The 20,426-nt window shown below is 41.7% G+C and overlaps 3 protein-coding genes across 5 annotated transcripts in view; 1 reads left to right on the top strand and 2 right to left on the bottom strand.

The window, feature by feature from the left end:
- Window positions 1-13,017, bottom strand: part of LOC306779914 (ubiquinone biosynthesis protein COQ9-B, mitochondrial-like) — a 14,064-nt gene extending 1,047 nt beyond the window's left edge. The window contains exons 1-7 of the mRNA XM_079272012.1: window positions 12,933-13,017; window positions 5,023-5,257; window positions 3,373-3,508; window positions 2,385-2,527; window positions 2,166-2,250; window positions 1,669-1,773; window positions 192-347 (exon numbers count right to left, since the gene is read on the bottom strand). Of these exons, the coding sequence (XP_079128138.1) occupies window positions 192-347; window positions 1,669-1,773; window positions 2,166-2,250; window positions 2,385-2,527; window positions 3,373-3,508; window positions 5,023-5,257; window positions 12,933-12,990 (918 nt within the window). The 5' untranslated portion in view covers window positions 12,991-13,017. The remainder of the gene's footprint in view (window positions 1-191; window positions 348-1,668; window positions 1,774-2,165; window positions 2,251-2,384; window positions 2,528-3,372; window positions 3,509-5,022; window positions 5,258-12,932) is intronic.
- LOC306779894 (anamorsin-like) lies at window positions 5,798-18,193 on the top strand. Of its 3 annotated transcripts, none has more exons than XM_079271982.1 (9): window positions 5,798-12,349; window positions 13,925-14,116; window positions 14,242-14,385; window positions 14,687-14,766; window positions 14,909-15,068; window positions 15,961-16,037; window positions 17,253-17,371; window positions 17,613-17,691; window positions 17,786-18,193. In XM_079271982.1, exons 1-9 carry the CDS (start codon window positions 12,286-12,288, stop codon window positions 17,894-17,896), a joined length of 1,026 nt encoding a protein of 341 aa, XP_079128108.1. In that variant the 5' UTR covers window positions 5,798-12,285; the 3' UTR covers window positions 17,897-18,193. The 3 variants fall into 3 exon arrangements, with proteins under 3 accessions (XP_079128108.1, XP_079128110.1, XP_079128109.1); XM_079271984.1 differs by lacking the exon at window positions 5,798-12,349 and adding an exon at window positions 13,308-13,340; XM_079271983.1 differs by lacking the exon at window positions 5,798-12,349 and adding an exon at window positions 13,321-13,423.
- Window positions 18,189-20,426, bottom strand: part of LOC306779886 (protein arginine N-methyltransferase 7-like) — a 15,348-nt gene continuing 13,110 nt past the window's right edge. Inside the window, exons 15-16 of the mRNA XM_079271969.1 lie at window positions 19,887-20,047; window positions 18,189-18,570 (exon numbers count right to left, since the gene is read on the bottom strand). Coding sequence (XP_079128095.1) covers window positions 18,447-18,570; window positions 19,887-20,047 — 285 coding nt within the window. The 3' untranslated portion in view covers window positions 18,189-18,446. The remainder of the gene's footprint in view (window positions 18,571-19,886; window positions 20,048-20,426) is intronic.

The following is a 20,426-nucleotide window of genomic DNA, read 5'->3' as shown; positions in this document are numbered from 1 at the left end:
TGAGTACAAAGCACCCAGAATATCAGGGCAAAATAAACATGATTCAAATTAAAATGTCTCAAGTATTTAGGTTGAAAAGTTTTAAAATACAAATAGTTCCGATGGCATCACGATTATGAGGGGTCCTTGGGAGATTGTCTCCGCTGTCAAATGGTCCCTGGCCCCTGCTTCATGCGATATAAGCACTCTACCTGCTTGGCGGTGGCGGCCATGTTGACGACATCCTGAATGCGGTTGTCAAGGAAGTTCCAGGTGTCCTGGAAGTCTGGAGAGGAGTCCTGCAGCATCACCAGCTCCGTGGTGTTATAGATGCCCGTCAGCGCCGCCCGCTTGGTGTACCAGTTCATCTACAACAGAAGGGCGTGGTGCAGAAAAGTTCACGTGGTACACTTTTGAAAGAGGCCTTACATTTTTCAATAGGGCCTTACATTACACAATCTACATACGGAGCAGGTCGTCTTCCACGGAGTCCGCCATCTTTCTACAGCAGCCCAGAATGGACACTGGCTCTACAGAGAGCCTTTCGTGGTTCGTTATCTGAAGGTAGTGATGGGTTCTGAAACCTGGTATTAAACAGGCCCCGGTGCTAAATACATGTGTTCTTCATTGTTGATTATTATCATTTATAAACTTCACTCAGAAATGTAATTTATTGTATTTACATTTTACATTCGTTTCCAGTGAGATATTCTTGATTGATTTAGTGGATTTGCTGTTGTAAACATACCTGTTGCTTGAATTTAGTTATATCTAAATTATAAATAAATTCAGTTCAGAATTCATTTGTTTTTAAAATTCTATATATCTTTTTAAAGACAATTATTTAGTCAGGTCAAATAACTGAGTATTGCTAAGAGTAGCACCTAGTTGTAAATCCTAAAGATACCTCTCTACCTGTAGGCCACCATAGTTCTCCGACACGCTTGGAAGGCGAGGGGGAGCAGAGGGGTATTTAGTTGGTTGCAACCTGCCACAAACCAATAGATGCCACTAAAACCTACACAGTGTTCCTTTAAAATATGACAGGAATAGTATGCATACATAAATATACATGCATACATACATACATACACACATGCATATATATATATATATATATATATATATATATATATATATATATATATATATATATATATATATATATATATATATATATATATATATATATATATATATATATATATATATATATATATATATATATATATATATATATATATATATATATATATATACATACATACATATAAAAATAATAGTAATAGTAGTATTAGTGTCCCAGTGTAACATCAAAATGAATGGGGGTGAGGTGAAGAACACTTTGAAAGTCCATTATCTGCCAGTATTAAGACAATATCATGCTTAGACCATGGCAACTTACGAAAGGATAAGCTAATGAGAGCAGAGCATCGGTTTGGAACGATTATCTAACTTCTGACTGGAGTTATGATGAGACATACAGATACAAATTTTAAGGAAGCATCTGCCAAATAATCAGTTACAAGTCACATCTCTGGCCACAGTGTCAACACAGAGTCAGGTGTTGGTGGGGGGAGTAACCTGGGAGGTGGCCGGCCTGAAATTATGCGGGTGGTGATGAAAGGGGGACAGGAAGGTGTGAGCAGAAGAAGAAGAAGGGGATAGAGGGCCATAGGATCCACTCACGTCTGTGGAGCGGTCACCAGCATAGTACCACATGTCATCCACCAGGGTGGAGAGGTGCTTCAGGCTGTCGGGGATGTTGTGAGGAAGCAGCAGGATGCTCATCGCCTGAGCAGACAAACGCAAAGTCAAAAGATCAAACAGGATTTGATCACAATCAAATGAAACCCGTGACGTTTCTCCGATCATGTTGCGTTATTATTTGGATTTTATGTAACGGACCTACACAAAATAGTCAATATCGGTGAAGTTAAATGAAAAACACAACTCATTTTAAAGAGGGGGAAACCTGGACATACCAAATTTCATTTTCTTACTTTTTAGAAATTTCAAAAAGAAGTTTTTTTGTTGTTATTTCACTTCACCAATTTTGACTAATTTGTGTAGGTCTATTACATACCCCCCCCCCCCCAAAAAAAAGAAATTCCAGGTTTTAGTGCAACATAATAGGAAAAACACCAAGGAGGGTGAATAAGTTCCCATGGCACTGTAAACCATACCTGTGGCCAAGATTCCATGTATGGGATGTGCATCCTCAGTCTGGTCTCGACAGCATCGCTTAGAAAGTCGGCAGTCTTCTTTGGTCTGTAATACAGTAGTCATAGTCAAAGGCTAAATTCTGCAATTTTGCATTTGGAACCCTAACTCTAAAATATTTTACAGCTTATTATAAAACAGCTGATATGCGTGTGTTTGTGTGTGTGTGCGAGTGTACATACTCGGCCTGGCCAAGCTGGACCTGGTTGTGTTGTTCAGCCAGGATCTCCGTCAGCTGGGAGTTGCACTGGGCGATGAAGTGTAGGACCAAGTCTCCAGCTCCATTATAGAACATACCAGTGGAGGCAGAGGACAGGCCCAGTGTCTAGTGTACATACAAAAAATGCAAGCAAAAAATATTCTAGGCTCAAATCAGTTTTCATTATCACCAAGACATCCATCTTTTTGATCAGAAGGAATCCTTTACTTTACTTTTTGATTGATTGGATCACAAATTAAAAAAAAAAAAAATATATATATATATATATATATATATGTATATATATATATATACACATATATACATACACACACATATATATACATACGCGTACGTACGCACGCACACACACACACACACACACACACACACACACACACACACACACACACACACACACACACACACACACACACACACACACACACACACACACACACACACACACACACACACACACACACACACACACACACACACACACACACGTATACACACGCATGTATATATATGTATATATATATATATATATATATATACATATATACACACATATATATACCTATACATACATACATACATACATACATACATACATACATACATACATATACATATATTATTATATATGACCTTTATCACCTTTCAAGTCATACATACATACATACAATTAAAAACATAATAAAACTTCCAGATGAAAATATACTGGGTTCCTTCATATGCCATATATTGCAGGCAAACCAAACAGAACCACATACAACAAAAGATAACTGGGAGGACTGGTAATATTCAAGTTGTGCACATGTGTGACTTGTAACGTCTCGTCTTTGGGGTCTGATAAAATCAATCCAAGTTCACCATGTACTAGCCACTTACGAGTTAAGTCCGTTTACCATGCAGCCATCGGAATCGCCATGAAGCTGTACTTTCCCTCTTTAACAGCAGCTCACCTCAGCAGCAGCAGCGATGGCTTCCATGGACCAGCCGTGCAGTGGGACGAACTCCAGAGCGGCAGTCAGGACTCGGGCCTGAAGCTGCTCCTCTGTTTCGTATTCCTCACCCTGCTCTCCGCCCTGGTCCTGGTAACTTTAAACAGACACACAATAAAAATACGTGTTTTTCTGAATAGATGAAGCACAGAGAGAGAACCTGATATGAGTTGAGCTAATGGATAGCCTCTTGCATCAGGGGTTAGTGTTTTGAGCTTCAGTTCCCAGAAATCCTGTGAGGTCAGTAAGCGACACAGTCTACGGCTCGACAGTAAGGGTTGCCAAGTTGCTACTGCAACTGTTTTGAGAAATTGGAAACCCATTCTTGGCCTTGGGTTGCAAACAGCAAAACTTGCACCCCAAAATAAATACATTTTTAATATTTGCAACATCAGTAATATTTCAGACAACGCTTCCCCTGCGTTGGTGCGTTTACTCGCATGCACAGTCATCTGATTTTAGAGACAATGGTGAAGCAAATGAAGGTTGTATATATACTTTTCACCTCACAGTCAAACGACTGTGAGGTGAAAAGTTACACAAACCCACAACATCACAAACCAATGTGCAAATGGATTCATACGTGCAAAGAACCAGATGAACTGGGACGGAAAAAAAAGAAAAAAGGAATTGGCCAAAATAATTGTGATTTCACGATATTATTCCCATTATCATCAATTTGTGCTTAAAATTCTTTAAGTTACTCGAAAACATACTGAAATCACTTCACCTGACATTTTTTGAGAATCTCTTTTTTATTGCATCAGATAAGACATACACCTTTGTTCATAAACATCCTTTTTAGTGAAAAACAAATATTGCAAAAACGCAAACTCTTCCAAGTATTATGTCTAATTTCTATTCAAACACTTCAAATAAGACAGCTAACAAGTAACTTCTTAGTGAGATACAGGGACTTTGTTTTTAGTTTTTTTTAGACAATGCATCCTGAATGTCTTTTTAAGTAAAAAAAAATACCACAATAATTACAGGCTAATTATGACACACAACACTTTTATAATTCTAGTAAAATGAGTTTTCCCCAGTTCATTTCAAGATCTCTTTCTGTATGGAAAGGCCGAAATATTTTCAATTTATTTCAAGAACTCTGTTCCCATGGCTCCCGTATTTAAAAAAGAAAAGAAAAAAAATATATATATATATATAATAATAATAATAATAATAATAATAATTAAAAAAAAGATATATATATATATATATATCGTTAATAGTAACTAACATACAAATACGTTAATAAATGAAAAAATAACAATGAAAATAGGAACAATGACACTTTTACTTTTTATATGTTTTACATGACCTTTCTCATCTTTAAAGTTTATGCAAAGCAGACCTAAAAATAAAAAAGCGTTATGCGCGTCTGTTCTTTCTTAAATCAGTCTAGAGAGATTTTCAAGTTCAAGTGATGATATTCACGACTATTTCTTTTTTTTTTTTACCCACACTGAAAACAATTTCCCTTTTGGGATGATAAAATGAATCAAAACCTGCACACCACAATCTTATGTTTACTGACGTAACAACACATTGTGATCACCAATTTACTCCGATGACTCTTTAATCTCAAGATGTGAAGATTATTTTACCGACCTGGTGTTTGCCCTGGACGCCTCCTCAGCTGCTGGGTCAGAGGTAAAGTCGTCCTGGGGCCCCCCCGCTGAGTCCGGTTCGGCGTGGTGGGCCTGGTAGTGCTCGTGGTAGGTTGAGGATGAGGAGGAAGGGTGTTTGTCAGATTTGGATTCATCCTGAAGCCTCAGCACGGCACGGTGGAAGCCTCTTCTCAGGCCGCCGCTCTGGAGGTCCGTTGCTGTTGGTGCAGCAACCACTGTGAAGAGACATATAGTCATGAGCTTCTAAGGATTCGGTTTGGAGAGAAATGTGACCAAACCCCTTGATGAAATGTCACATTTATATCGTACATTCATGGCCAAAAATATTAGGACTTTGCACTCTGTTTCAAGTGACACTGGGACTTAAACTGTTGCACCTTGTGTCAATCTGTGTGACTGTTGCTTCAGGCGCTTTCTCCACCACCTAACGTTGTATCATAATCCTTCACTGTAATCTTTTATCAGCTTTTCTCTTGCAGAAAACACCTGGTGCAAGAAAGAACACCAGCACACTGCTACACGCATGGACTATTGCAGCTTTTGGGTCATAGACCTTCTTCACACATACAAGATGTTACGTGATTTCTGGGGGGTGACCCCTCACGATTTTTTAATCAGATAATAAAAAATTGAAAAATTAATAATTATTAATTTTTTTTTATTTTTATTATTCGAATAAGTATCAGTGTGGTTTGGGCATTTCAAGAATGCCATCAGTAATGTACCGAGCTGGATCAAACACAACTTACCTCAGGGGATGAAGGGGAACATCTGAGGTGTGACCCCCCTCCAGGGCTGGCTTCTCAGGAAAATATGAAGAAAAGGACTTGGTCGAAGAAACTAATTCGTTATTTATTTATTTGCATTTAAATCAAAGTGTAGTCTCTTGGTCCAAAATACAGAGAGAAAATCGTTAACTGCAAACTATAAGAAAAAATCACCTAAGTATTAAAAACCCCTTCAGAGCAGTTTACAGACAAAGGATATTTAAAAGCACTGACTCAGCCAGCAGACGGGCTGGCTGGGTAGGCTAAGGAGGAAAAAGTTAATGATTCACCCAGCGCAGGACTGGATAGAGTGAGCTTTCTCTCCTGTTTCGACTTCAAAAAACCTTCTAAGTTTTCTTAAAAACTCCGACTCTCAAAGTCCGGAGACTCTGCAAAAAGTTAAAGTTCTCCTCCGTGCAGGCCGGAGCCCGCACGGGATTAGAGACTCCGTCCAACTCCTTCTCCAAAGCTGCTTCAAGGTCCTTCTGCTGTTTCAAAACTGCCCCTATATACTCGTCCGGGCCTCAGATGTCTGACTTCAAACGGATTCCTACCCTTCACATCACTTGATTGATGACACAAGAACCCTTACTACTTGGAGTTCCCCTCCTTCTCCCTCTCCCGGGGAACTCCAAGCCGCCATCTTCCTTCTTTGTGTGAATTTGCTGGCTCAGCTCTTGGACTTCCCCTGAACCGAGAAGCCCGCCTGGGGGGGGGGTGAGGGTGTGTGTGTGTGTGTGTGAATGAGTGTGCGCCCACCCGTACACATCAGTGCAACAGGGGTTTTGCACAACACAAACCTGTCTGTCTACCCGGTGCAATATTATAAGAGCCTCAGAGTCATATGCCTGATTTAAACAACGGCTTTGCTGGTAGAGACATCACTACTTCGCAAAATCTCCACCGTGTTCAACACCCTCTCTTGCGAATCGTGACTTGTCTCTACCTCCGTTCTTGTATCACACAAAAGGTAGCTACCATGATTAATTGAGGCTAAAACCTTTGACAATGTCTATCGCAGTGAACGGAAGATCAACCATTTTCTTTGCGATCTGGGCCAATTCGCCACATCGCCTAACACCCTCTCTCGAATGGCACCAGATACACGAAAAATAGAACATCTCATACTCTCACAGTAGAGGTCCATCATAACTTCTGTATCGTCAAAAATGCACAAAAGCAGGTATTCCCAGAAAAACAATGGGAATCTGAATCATATTGAAACACAACACATGAAATTATATCATTGAAATAAAGACAGGAAAAAGAAAATGAATCCTATCTGAAAACATAGTTTAAAAGAAGAAAAAGCAACGCTAAAAAGTAAAACACTCCCCATCCCCAAAAACAAAATCCACCTCTCAAAGATATCATAAAAGTACAGGATACAAAACGTTGAACATATCAGAAAATACAAAATACCCCCACAACCTCTTTGTTTTTGTATTTTTTCTTTTCTTCTCTCTCCTAGAGCAGAAAAGTCAATGTCCAGAGTCACATGCGAGCCACGCCAGTACCCGTCACTGTCGATAGTTCAGCATCTCCCATCCGAGACGCCACCTGTCTCAGCCCGCTTTCTGTCCCAGAGGACATATTCCTCTACCCCCTGGTCGTTAGAGTCGATTGAAGGCCCCCGGGCCCACGGAAAGTCCAGTTTCAGTATTTGGATACTGATAAGGACCCAGGTCAGCGTAGGCCGGTTCTCCCCCGATGGGCTGATGGTCCATCAGGTCCGTTGCATCACGTAAGGGCCCGTACACGTTTCGGGGATCGATTTCTTCGTCCACAGAGTGGACAGAGGTCAGGGTCATGTTGACGTTGGGAGACAGAGAGGGAGAGATAGCAGTGGGTGATTCTGGCGAGTCCGACAGTGGTACAACCCGCCGGTCCAACTGGACCTGCCCCGAGCTTGGAGATTCGGTGTGGTTAACCTGGAGACCTCAGGGATGAGAGGTTAAACCCAATATATCCAGGGGATGAGGATAAAAGTATTCAACAAAAATAGCAGTAAAGTATCAAAGAAAGAGAAAACCTTAAACGACTACCTGTTTCAACCTGTCCTTTCTAGACTGAGGCGTGCTATCTCGCAGCCGATTAAGTTTTATACAATCGTGAAGGATATTGTTAGCTGCTGTTTCCCTCGCCCTTCTGTATGCCATATGAAAGCACAGATCAGGATCATAGATCGTTGGGCTGGGCCAGTCATCTGGTCCAAGATTCATTTTCACATAATGACCAGGGTAGAAATCGTGTAGAAATCAAAACATAAAAATCTGAAAAGGCTCTCTCCTTCCTTAACTAGAATATTCAACTTAATCTTTGAAAAAGTTTTAAAACTAAAAATAAATGCTCAGTCCGTAACAACTGCATAAAACACTCAAACGATGTGTATATAATCCCTACTTAATATAAAGGATAAGATCGTAAAAAATATAAAATAAGAAATGAACAAAATGTCCTCACAGGAGAAACTGAAAAATCAGAGAAGCTCGTGTAAAATATACGGCTGATAAGAATGGAACTGGTAAAGTAACAAACAAAAAATGATATACTTTTAAAGGATTAAAGACCCTAACTATATTTAGAGAAACGGTGATTTTGGAGTTCACCTGAATGCCAATAGATGGCTGTCCAGGCTCATTCTAGGCAAAATCATGTCCCCTGAGGCGTTGAGGATCCAGACGGCTTGTGGAATGTAACGTGTGAGGTCACAGAAGTCAACATGAGGCTCATGCTTGATGGGATACTGGCTTGCCTTTTTCCTTTTTTCCTGGTGTAGCTGTCTTGAAGCCATCAACCATCGTTCACTGTTGACCCGTGACCTCACTTTGTGTTGGATGTGTTCTAAGGTTAGGAAGAGGAACTAGATTCTGTTTCAAAAAACCTATTGACCTTGTCGTGTCCCTCATTTCGTAATCCCTCATGCACATTGGTCCTTATTGGAGAGGCTTGCTCAATCAGGACCTCAGTGAGTGCATCTTTCCCTCTCCAACCTGGTGGAAGGAGTTAGGGAAAGTTTAGCCGTTTTTCGGCCTGGCTTTGGGCCATTTAGTCCACTTGTGTGGGCGAGCGGTTTGCTTTTTTCTCTTATTCTAGCTCATTCTGAGCTGCCTTGAAAGCAAGGGAAGCAAGGGGAGGGGCTGCCCCTCCTCCCCTGCTCGCTCTCTCTCCTCTGAGCAAAAAGGAGGGGGCCGCCCCTCCTTTGCCTGCTCCCTCTGCTCGGAGCAAGGAGGGGGGCTTTTTAAATTTTGCACTTATCAATATTAACCAAAATCAACACTGTAATACTACCCCACACTGCAAATTTATAAATCGTTTTTTTTAAACACGGATGTTCTAAACCGATATCTTGTATTCATGGTATATACTGTGCATTCCTGATTATATGGTGGCGGAGCACTGGGCTCCAGGGCTTTCCTTAATTCCCTGCAATTACTACCCGGATCAGCGTATTTACGGGGATCTGGACATAATGTCCTCCGCGGTTGCTCAAAGTGGGGGGGAGATAAACCCCCATGAGGAGGGTCCTCACTATCTGAACCCCATTCCGTTCCTTCCTCCTCCATTTTCGAAATACTATTATTTTAATATATAACAGCAATAAAATCCAAGGTGCTGCGATACCACTGCGGTAATATCTTACACCCTGATTCTATCCTGAGAGAAATCAATCAGTTCCCCTGTTCCACACGTTTTGGTGTTTCAGAGCCTCATTCTCTCAGGTCTCTGCTAAATGCTAGAATCATATACTGATAATACCATTAAGCCCTGCAATAATATTACTGTAATATTACTACGAACAATACATGGAACTTCTCTATTATATAACTATGATATAATCTTCCAATATATTGACTAGGGAAGGATTTTGCCCTTTTTCATCTCTTCAGTGCCTGAGTCGTTAATTGCATTGAGGGGCCAGCTCAACTAGACCTTCTCTGTGTTACAGCGGTGTGCTAAAAAGGGCACCCTGTTTTTAGACGGGGGAGGAAACTATACTATTTTATTTAAAATCGTATGCTCTCGCCGGGCCTCTGTGTCGACAAGCTAGGTATCCTTTAAACCTATGCGCAGCGATCAATATCTCTGTCCACTAAATCTCTTAAATGCCCTCCCGTGAAGTACTTTTAATTTAAGGGTTTCCTCTCTACTTGGTTCTAAGTTTTTTAACACTAAGGATCTGTCTATTTGTCCCGTTTTAACTGAACGACTCCTTCTCCTGTGAGAAGGACGGTCAAGTTTTTTAAAGGATTTATTGACTGCCTCGATCCATGGTACCGATTCCTAATAGAGAGAGCAGAGTGATAAAATCTTTTCCTTGACTGCCGGTACTGACGGACGAGTGTTATGAACGTCGGTCGAGGATTGTCGATTTTTACCGCTTCTGGCAGAGTTCAATATATCACCTCAGCTTGATTTCGCTGGTTGAATTCACATCACTTTTCTGTTTCTCCTTGGGAGGATTCGTGTATTTTAACCCGAGAGGGAACCTCTGTTCTACCCATATTACACGTTCTAGTGTTTCTGGGATCTAATCCCTCTCGAGCCCCACGTTGGGCGCCATGTTACGTGATTTCTGGGGGGTGACACCTCACGACTTTTTGATTCGATAATAAAAAATTGAAAAATTAATAATTATTAATTTTTTTTTATTTTTTTTATTATTTATATTTGGGTTATTAAAACTAGATTCCTTATGTAAATCTTTTCAATTCATCTGGAAATAGTTAGTAATAAGCAAAATAGGAGGCCTTTTATGTGAAACGCATAAAAGAGTGAGCCGACTGTTCTCCGTGTCAATCATTGATGCACAGATGACAGGAGGGCCAGCTGGTGATACATCAACCCTTGCGATGCACCAGAGGGAGCCAGACTCCACGTGACTCATGCCCGGTGGATCCGGCCCCTCCCTGTGTGAACCCCTTATTGCCGTGAGAGGTGGCGAGAAGGGGGGGTGGGTTTTACTCCGTCCCCTATATGATTCTCACATCTGACCGGTCGGGAGACATGGGGATGAGAGAAAGCTCCCCAATCCTCCCTGGTTTTGCCTCGCGCACTGCTGTATCTTAAGATTGATCTTTACCGGGTTATAATATTGTACCGAATATTCTTTAATTATCTGACCACCAGCCTGGTCCAAAGCTGGATTTCTGTCTTATCTGACGTGACCCGCAGCCACTCACATAGACAGTGTAGTCTGTCGCTCGGACGATTATTTGGTTTTATAAGAGTCCAGTATTCACTTGACTCTTTTTATTTCTTTTGTTTAGATTTTTCTTAATCCTTTCGTAATTGATAAGATCCTGCTTTAGAGCCCAAACAGATATAAAGCTCTTTCAAACGCAAGCTGGTCTCTCCCGGGCGACTTCTCTTAAACTAGAGCGAAAATAATTTGAATAAGTATCAAGTGTGGTTTGGAGCATGTAAAGAATGCCATCAGTAATGTACCGAGCTGGATCAAACACAACTTACCTCAGGGGATGAAGGGGATCATCTGAGGCGTAACCCCTCCTCTGGGCTGGCTTCTCAAGAAAATAAGAAGAAAAGGACTTGGTCGAAGAAACTAATTCGTTATTTATTTATTTGCATTTAAATCAAAGTGTAGTCTCTTGGTCCAAAATACAGAGAGAAAATCGTTAACTGCAAACTATAAGAAAAAATCACCTAAGTATTAAAAACCCCTTCAGAGCAGTTTACAGACAAAGGATATTTAAAAGCACTGACTCAGCCAGCAGACGGGCTGGCTGGGTAGGCTAAGGAGGAAAAAGTTAATGATTCACCCAGCGCAGGACTGGACAGAGTGAGCTTTCTCTCCTGTTTCGACTTCAAAAAACCTTCTAAGTTTTCTTAAAAACTCCGACTCTCAAAGTCCGGAGACTCTGCAAAAAGTTAAAGTTCTCCTCCGTGCAGGCCGGAGCCCGCACGGGATTAGAGACTCCGTCCAACTCCTTCTCCAAAGCTGCTTCAAGGTCCTTCTGCTGTTTCAAAACTGCCCCTATATACTCGTCCGGGCCTCAGATGTCTGACTTCAAACGGATTCCTACCCTTCACATCACTTGATTGATGACACAAGAACCCTTACTACTTGGAGTTCCCCTCCTTCTCCCTCTCCCGGGGAACTCCAAGCCGCCATCTTCCTTCTTTGTGTGAATTTGCTGGCTCAGCTCTTGGACTTCCCCTGAACCGAGAAGCCCGCCTGGGGGGGGGGGGGTGAGGGTGTGTGTGTGTGTGTGTGAATGAGTGTGCGCCCACCCGTACACATCAGTGCAACAGGGGTTTTGCACAACACAAACCTGTCTGTCTACCCGGTGCAATATTATAAGAGCCTCAGAGTCATATGCCTGATTTAAACAACGGCTTTGCTGGTAGAGACATCACTACTTCGCAAAATCTCCACCGTGTTCAACACAAAGCATTTGCACTGTATAGAAACCTTGAATGCAACTGTATAGACTCTAGAGTTTGCAGATTCTCGTATGCGGAAGTTCTGTTTTTACCACAAGATTTGGTTCCCAGAGGACATCATGACATCACAGTCAGGTAATCGGTGGGCACTTAAATCCTTCAATTATTGCTTATCAAATAAATAAATCTATTACCAGTGTGTGGTAAAAATAATTACCTTAACAGGAGGAGATTATGCATTATAGGAACAAGTGCAACAATACCAAATCTGGCAGGCCACGTATGTATTTACTCGTGTATTACTTCAGTGTATCTCAGTGCCAGCAACAAGTACTTGTTGTACTTTCAAAACGTAACAGCCAATATTTGCTAAATATAGCCAGTTCAGGTGAAGCAGACTTTGACAGTTTGCACAACCAGATAGAAGACTCCTAAATATTCAGGGCTGAAAAAAAACGTAGTACCATCCCAACCAACAATTATACTGCTCATAATTTAGTTTCAAAAGCCACAGCCAAACTAATGCTACCCATTTCTGTCCTTCATTATCACCGCCAGTGACAAGTGACTTTGGCACGGATAGTAACGTCAAACACTGGCTCGTTTCCCCTTCATGCAACACATAACCGAAAAAATGGACATTGGCTACATGAATAATTTCCGAGGCAGTCTCTTATTAACACGGAACAACAACAACAATTCAGCATTCCCGTCTCACCTCTGCCCAGCCCCCGCAGTGCCCTTCCAGCACGTAGACCTCTCAGCAGCGCTGCCATGTTCAGCTGCACTGCGGTGTAAATTTCTTTTTGGAACAGTTGCGTCACTTTAGTGCGACTCACTGAAATAAATATCAAGCTGGCAAGAGACCAAAAAACAGAGATGTCGCCTTCAAACTAAAACGCATGAAAAATACTTTATATACATATAAATGAAAAGAAACAACAATAACAGTGCACCAATTTTGTGACTGAATGAATTAATGTGATTATTATAATATATAGCCTGCTACGTTTCACCTGTTAACGTTACTTTGAATGGGCAAACGTTACAAAACATTAGCAATTATTTTATTTTGGAAAAACAAACCGGAAACGCATACTGAATCTCTCATCAAGCTATCGGTTAGGTAAGATAGTACATATGATTGACATTTTCATGTATTTCAGTGATTTAACCACCAAATACTTCATAGAACAATCATCCAAAAGTGTAAGTATATTTTGTTAGCGGGTAGCCGTGTACGGGACTTAAAAGCATGCCTTATAATAAGCACCAGCGTTTTCTGCGTCACGCTATTTGCTCGGCATGACCTAACGTTATGCTTTTCAGTTCACCTGTGTCAACAAACAAGCTAACACGCTAACTAGTAGTTAGCCGGGTTAACCCTTTCAATGTTACATTTTAGAACTAAAGCTGGAATAAACGACCACATTTCTTGACGATGAAGCAACGTTATAGTGGAATGACTTGCCAATAAAACTAACGTTGACGTTCGAGGGAACCTGCTGTTCCCTTTCATTTAATACCATTGTATTTTAAATATTGTAACAGTATTTACAACGGCCTGTCACAATCACGGTTGTATTTAGACCTTCTTATTCCCATTATTATAATCTATGATGTTATGACGAGACGTTACTGTGCTGTCGGTTTGGTTCATTGTGGTGGTTGGATCATTTCCAGTTAACGTACACGTTTTTTCGCTTTTAGATAATCCAGTGACGGACAGAGATATTCAGAAAGTCATGGCAGAGCTCGGCATCAGAACAGGCGACAAGGTGCTGCTGGTTTGGGCCCAGCCCTCAGCACCAGCAGCCCTGAAGCAGTACGCAGAGGAACTGGGTGCCATTGTTGGTGCTGGCTGCCATGTGTCAGTGGAGAACATGGAGAGATTATTGCTTTGTGAGTGATCCAACACGCTTGCTTTATGAATCAAATAATGTGTTATCACCACAATGTTACAGCACATGCTGTGATGTATCCTGGTAGCGTGACCACATAGTGAAACGACCCTCTCCCCTCCGCAGCCTCCCACTCAGCATCCACCTTTGACTGGGTGCTTTCTTGCCTCCTGGCTGACAGCTCCTCCATCCACAGCTCAGAGACTCTGGCTGAAATGGCTCGAGTGCTCAAACCTGGTGGGAAGCTAGTTCTGGATGAAGCAGTTACAGGTGAATGCAAACTTCTTTTACATACACGTTTATAGGTGGAAAATCAGAAGGGACAATAGAATGGTATGCACCGTATTATGTTGGAATTTGAAGTCAGAAAAGCAAAGATGGAGTCCTCTGATGCCAATATAATGGCAAAGTACACTAGAAATGCAACACAGATATAATATCCTTAACATCAAAGTAAAACAAATCAACCTAGGACAGGTGTCTTTATCCACCAGGTCACTGTTCAGCACTAATACGGTTGTGGCTCTGATTGTGTCACAGTGTGTTTGACTTGTTTCTTTCGGTGTGCCAGGAGCTGAGGCGCAGAGTGTGAAGACTGCAGAGAAGCTGCTGGCAGCTCTGAAGTTGTCAGGCTTCATGTCGGTGACGGAGGTGCTTGAGTGGCTACACCCACACACACACACACACACAAAGAGTGTAAAGACCTAAAACGTAAACATCAGCACCAGTGACATCCCATTGCAAAATGTCTCCCTTTTCACCCATCGAACCTCTTGCTTCATTCCCCATCCAGGTCAGTAAAGCAGAACTGAGTCCCGAGGCGTTGAGCTCCCTCAGGACGGCCACTGGTTACCAAGGAAACACTCTGTCTAGAGTCCGCATATCTGCCTCCAAACCTACCTTCGAGGTGGGATCATCCAGCCAGATTAAACTTTCATTCGGGAAAAAGCCAGGTAGGTTTATGAGCAGTTTTCCTGTTTGTTCTGAGCGGGTTTTTTTTGTCCACACGTCTTAAATTGAAGGAGACCACTCGGAGTCTGTTGGGATGTTTCCCTCTGGTCTGTCACATGTGATGCCTCTGAAACCACCAGTCAGATTCTGTCCAAACTATAATGTCTCATAATGGTCAAGAACACTCCGTTAGACCACAAAAGGTTAACAAAAAGCATGATGACCTCTCAAATCGCACACACTGTTGGATAAAGGTAAGATGAAATGACAAACCTGGCTCTTCAAATGTGCCATTTTCATTAGTTTGTTCTTTTAAATGATTCTGTTGAACCACAATTCAAAAGCAATGTCTGATTTGTATTAGTTCATTTTCAGTACATTTTTATTTATTATTACTTTTGTCAGTTTCAAGTTATTTCAGTGACCATTGTGGGTTTTTCTTTCTTTAACGGAAGGGTGCCAACAGTTTTGTCCACGTGTGTATGTGCGTCTTTGTGAAGCACTATTATCATGTCTGCTCTCTGGGGTTTATAGTAGATAATTTTAATCAACAGGCCTTAAATTTGGTCCACAGCTTCACAAGCATGAGATGCAGGAACTGATAGCGGATGTTATCCCTTATCTATTGTACAACGCTAATCAGTGAATTGCAAACTGATGTGATCTATTACAAAATGAGTCGTTTGATAGTTCAATCAGCGGTGAGCTTAAAGTATTAAAGGTTATTGATTTGAGAGGTCATACCACAGAGTAAGATTTGTGAACAAATATTCAGATTTCTTCAAAACTACTTTTTGTTCTCAGTTTCTTGTCTATTGTAAACATCAGTATATGTGTTTTTTATGGTGGTATGTGAGGCAATCACTCAATTTACACAAACTTCTGTGGTTCCAGCAGAGAAACCAGTTCTGGATCCCAACGCTGTCAAAATGTGGACACTGTCAGCCAACGACATGGACGATGATGATGTGGTGAGTTGTGGATTCTGTGTCATTGAATACAGTGTGGCCAGCTCGGAAGTGGACCGCAGCACACCACCTGACATTCCACAGTCACACATGTCACAGACAGTGTGTGGGATTTAGTGGCAAAGTTGCAGATTGCAATCAGCTGAGTACTCCTCCTTTTCCATGACTATGTGAGCGGCCGAGTGCAAAACCGTGGTTCCCATCTCTCTGAGGTCGTCCATACCATAATATCACTGCTTTAAGCGCATCAGAAGTCAGACGGCAGCTGACTGTATTGTGTATGTTACCTCAGTTTATATACACTGCCGTTCAAAAGTTTGGAGTCACTTAGAAATTCCCTTGTTTTTGAAAGAAAAGCATGTTTTGTCCATTAAAGTAACATCAAATTGATCAGAAATATTGTGTAGACATTGTTAATGTTGTAAATGACTGCTGTAGCTGTAAACAGCTGCTTTTGATATTGTATTTATATTAAATATCTACATAGGCGACGGCGTACAGAGGCCCACTCTCAGCAACCATTAGTCCTGTCTTCCAATAGCAAGTTGATCATTTCAACAGAATAACCGATCATCAGAAAGCCCTTAAAACCATTGTGCCGATTAAAGAAGCAATACATCTGGCCTTCTTTGGACTAGTTGAGTATTTGGAGCATCAGCAGTTGTGGGTTCCATTACAGGCTCAAAATGACCAGAAACAAAGAACCAATTTCCTCCAACAGGACAATGACCCAAAGCACAGCCAGACTATGTAAGAACTATTTACGAGTATTCTGTCTGTCATGGAGCAGCACAGTCACAGGATCTCAGCCCTATTGAGTTGATGTGGGAGCAGCTTGACCGTAGGGGACTCAAGAGGTGCCCATCAAGCCAATCTGACTTGTGGAAGGTGCTTCAGGAAGCATGGGGAGAAATCTCTTCAGATTACCTCAACAAATTGACAGCTAGAATGCCACAGGTCTGCAAGGCTGTAATTGCTGCACATGGAGGATTATTTAAATAACTTTGTCAATGACATTTCTTCCTATTTAAACTCATTTCATGTATGTTTTCAGGGACAACAACGAAATTTCTCAGTGACCCCAAACTTTTGAACGGCAGTGTATATATACTTACATATATATTTGTTATTGGGAGTATCAAGCACATGTCTTTCTGTACACTGTACTTCCTATAATTACTGAATCCTACTCGTCCCTTTGGTTCCCCTTCTCTCTAGGACCTGGTGGACTCCGATGCTCTGCTGGATGAGGATGACTTGAAGAAGCCAGACCCAGCTTCTCTTAAAGCACCCACGTGTGGGGAAGGAGCCACCAAGAAGAAAGCCTGCAAGAACTGGTGAGTTCACCAAACAACCTTTAGACCAAAGCACGCCGTGGGTCTGTTGGGTTGCAGCTCGTTAACATTAGAAAGCTTTATTAATCCCCAGTCAGGAAACTCATTTGCCACCAAATCAATGCACACAGACGGTAAAGAGTTTCCACAGTGCACAACAGAAGGAGCCGGGCTTTCAAAAAAATGTTCCATTTATCTGCGCTTAGGAAAGCATTTAATATAGAAATGTTGCACCTGTGTGCAGCACGTGTGGTCTCGCTGAGGAGCTGGAGGAGAGTAAAGGAAACCAGAAGACTAATCTACCAAAATCAGCCTGTGGAAGTGTGAGTATATTTAGTTACCGGTATATGTTCATATCTCCTCTTCCTACCTGGTAACAGAAGAATTAACGATTTCAATGATTTCTACTTGTGGCAGTGTTACCTCGGCGATGCGTTTCGATGTGCCAGCTGCCCGTACATGGGGATGCCTGCGTTTAAACCGGGGGAGAAGATCGTGCTGGACAAGAAGACGCTGACAGACGCTTGAACACTGGACTTCACACATGCTACCCGCTCATTGCTTCAACATTTTACATTCCTTTCCCCCATCCTTCCTTTTTTCCCTAATTGCAAACTGACCCACAGAATGTCTTGGGGACACACACATTTTGAATTTGTTGAATCATTTATTGTACAATTGCTACCTGCTTTTGGGAAGCCCTGAATGTCATGTTTCAGATAGTGAGTCATGATGAGCTTCAGTCAGAACAGTAACACCACAGATGTTAAATGTGCATTCGATATAAAAATGGCGACATGAGGTAAAAGTACATTACTCGAGAGTCAGTTCATCCCTGTTACTCCACGCTGAAGTCCATCTTAATATCTCCCAGACCGGGTTCAAAGGTGAAGCTGTAAGACACTGCGGCTCTGCCGTCGTCCGAGCTCTCACACGGCGACCTGAGAAAATACACTCCCTGTTTCCTGTGTCGACTCCACTCGCACTCGCCCTGCGAGGAAGGCACAGAAAAAACATCTGTTAAAAAAATGATTTCCGCAATTCGTTTGACGGTTAAAGACAAAGACAGCTACGGATGTTAAGGAGAGGCTGGAGGCTGTGATACCTGCTCACTGATTGGTCCAATCAGACCTGTAGTGACAGTGATGTCAGCGGTGAGGTGGTATTCCATCCACAGCGCGACACCATGGCAACGACCATTCCTGAAACTCATTCAAACAGGCTGTTTAACTCCACTGTAACCCCTAGACCAGGGGTCACTAATAGGCGGTCCGGATCCGCACCCAGACGCCGTGGTATCCGGACCCTGGACCTATAACGATGGATAATTGAGAATTATTTAATTTTGACGGAGCGCTTCTATTTTAACTGGCGCAGCTTTTCCAGCCTTTACTGCCCTTATTCAGCGGTCCAGGAAGCACACCGACTTCTCCAAACAGAGGAAAGTGGACTGAGAGACCAGAGTCTTTAACCAAGAATGGACAGACTCGTATATGTTCATTCAAAACCAGTATGTCTCATATATTCAGAGACGTGGCGATTACTAAACGCAGCAATGTGAAGCGCCACTACGACACTACACAAATCTTTTTAGTAAACATACCCACTCACATCCGAAATAAAATCACAGAAAATAAACAATATAAGAGCTCAATATGATCAGAATCCTAACACATGAATTCACTGTCCAACAATGATGTTAACAGAGAGGAAACAAGTTTAATGACCACAGATAAAGTCCACAAAGTTCTCTTTTTAGAAGATTAGGATAATATAATATTCACACTGAATGAACTGAAGCTGCAGGACAATTCAGTGATATTCATTTTTCTAAAATTAAGTACCGGTACTGTTAGAGCCAAATATGAGATTATAAATACCACTGTATTTCGTTGTTTGTACATTGGGTGGCGCTGTATTTCCTGTCCTGGGCTCAGGTATATAAGTCAATAAATCGCTGGGTTCGTCAGGTGTTTGACCCCGGAAGGGCAAACGGTTTTGACCGCGATATACACATTTACTGCATTGTGGGAAAGAGTGGCTTTGGTTGTACATTGTTTCCACGACGAGAATAAATTAGCTACAGATCATCATACAAAACGTCTCTGTGATGTGTCGAATGCACCACACCTCACAGGTAGTTTAACCTGCAGCGAGCGCGTCAACCAGGCGACTCCGGAGGGAGCAGCACCTCAGGAGCTTACAGCCACACGACTGGGCTTCTTTAACAGGTACTATAGTATTTATTATTTATAATTCATACAGTTAAAATTGAAAACTGACAAATATTGTTGAGGTATTATTCAATTGAACTTTCTTTATTTTGAAATGTCAGTTATCTACTGTTGACCTAAATAATTATGGCACTAAATCAAGGTAGACATTATTGTGATGATCCAGACCTTTGCATGAGGAAATTCTCTCGAACTGGACCTCCTTTAATTATAATTGAATACCCCTGCCTGAGAATAAGCCAGCTTTTATACTTTGGTATGTGGTTCCTGGGAAAACTCAGTACCTTATGAACGGCAGCGAGCCCTGACTGCTGATTGGCTGTTGAGGGACACACTGGGTGAAGTCGAAGGTCATGACCGCTGTGGACCGGGTCAGAGCGCGACACGGGTACTCCCAGAGAGGGTGGGGCTCCGCCTCACGGGACTCACGGAAATCCAGAGATCTCTGTGGGGGACGGATGTGGAGTTATGTTTTTAAAGAATTATTTTCAAAAACATACATGATTTAAAAAACACAAACTCATAACAGGCCCTTTAAACTTCAGCTACACATCACGGATATAAAACGTCTCCTCATCAGTGTTCAAACCATAAATAATAGGATGAGTCACCTTCTGTGTCCTCATTTGAGTTGGGGACATTGGGCCTCATTCAAAAAGAGGGTTTACTCACAAATCTGTACATAAACAGTGCGTATGAATGTTAATATTTCAATTGAAGGCATCTTATAATAAAACTGATTCATTTTAAAAGTCTTTAATGGACAACAATATTTAAAACCGTTAATTCACTTAATTTAACGCCTTTGTATCCTCAGCAATTAT

The sequence above is a fragment of the Melanostigma gelatinosum genome, assembly GCF_949748355.1.
Source record: "Melanostigma gelatinosum genome assembly, chromosome: 1".
Classification (NCBI taxonomy): domain Eukaryota; kingdom Metazoa; phylum Chordata; class Actinopteri; order Perciformes; family Zoarcidae; genus Melanostigma; species Melanostigma gelatinosum.
This window is presented reverse-complemented; position numbering and strand designations above follow the sequence as displayed.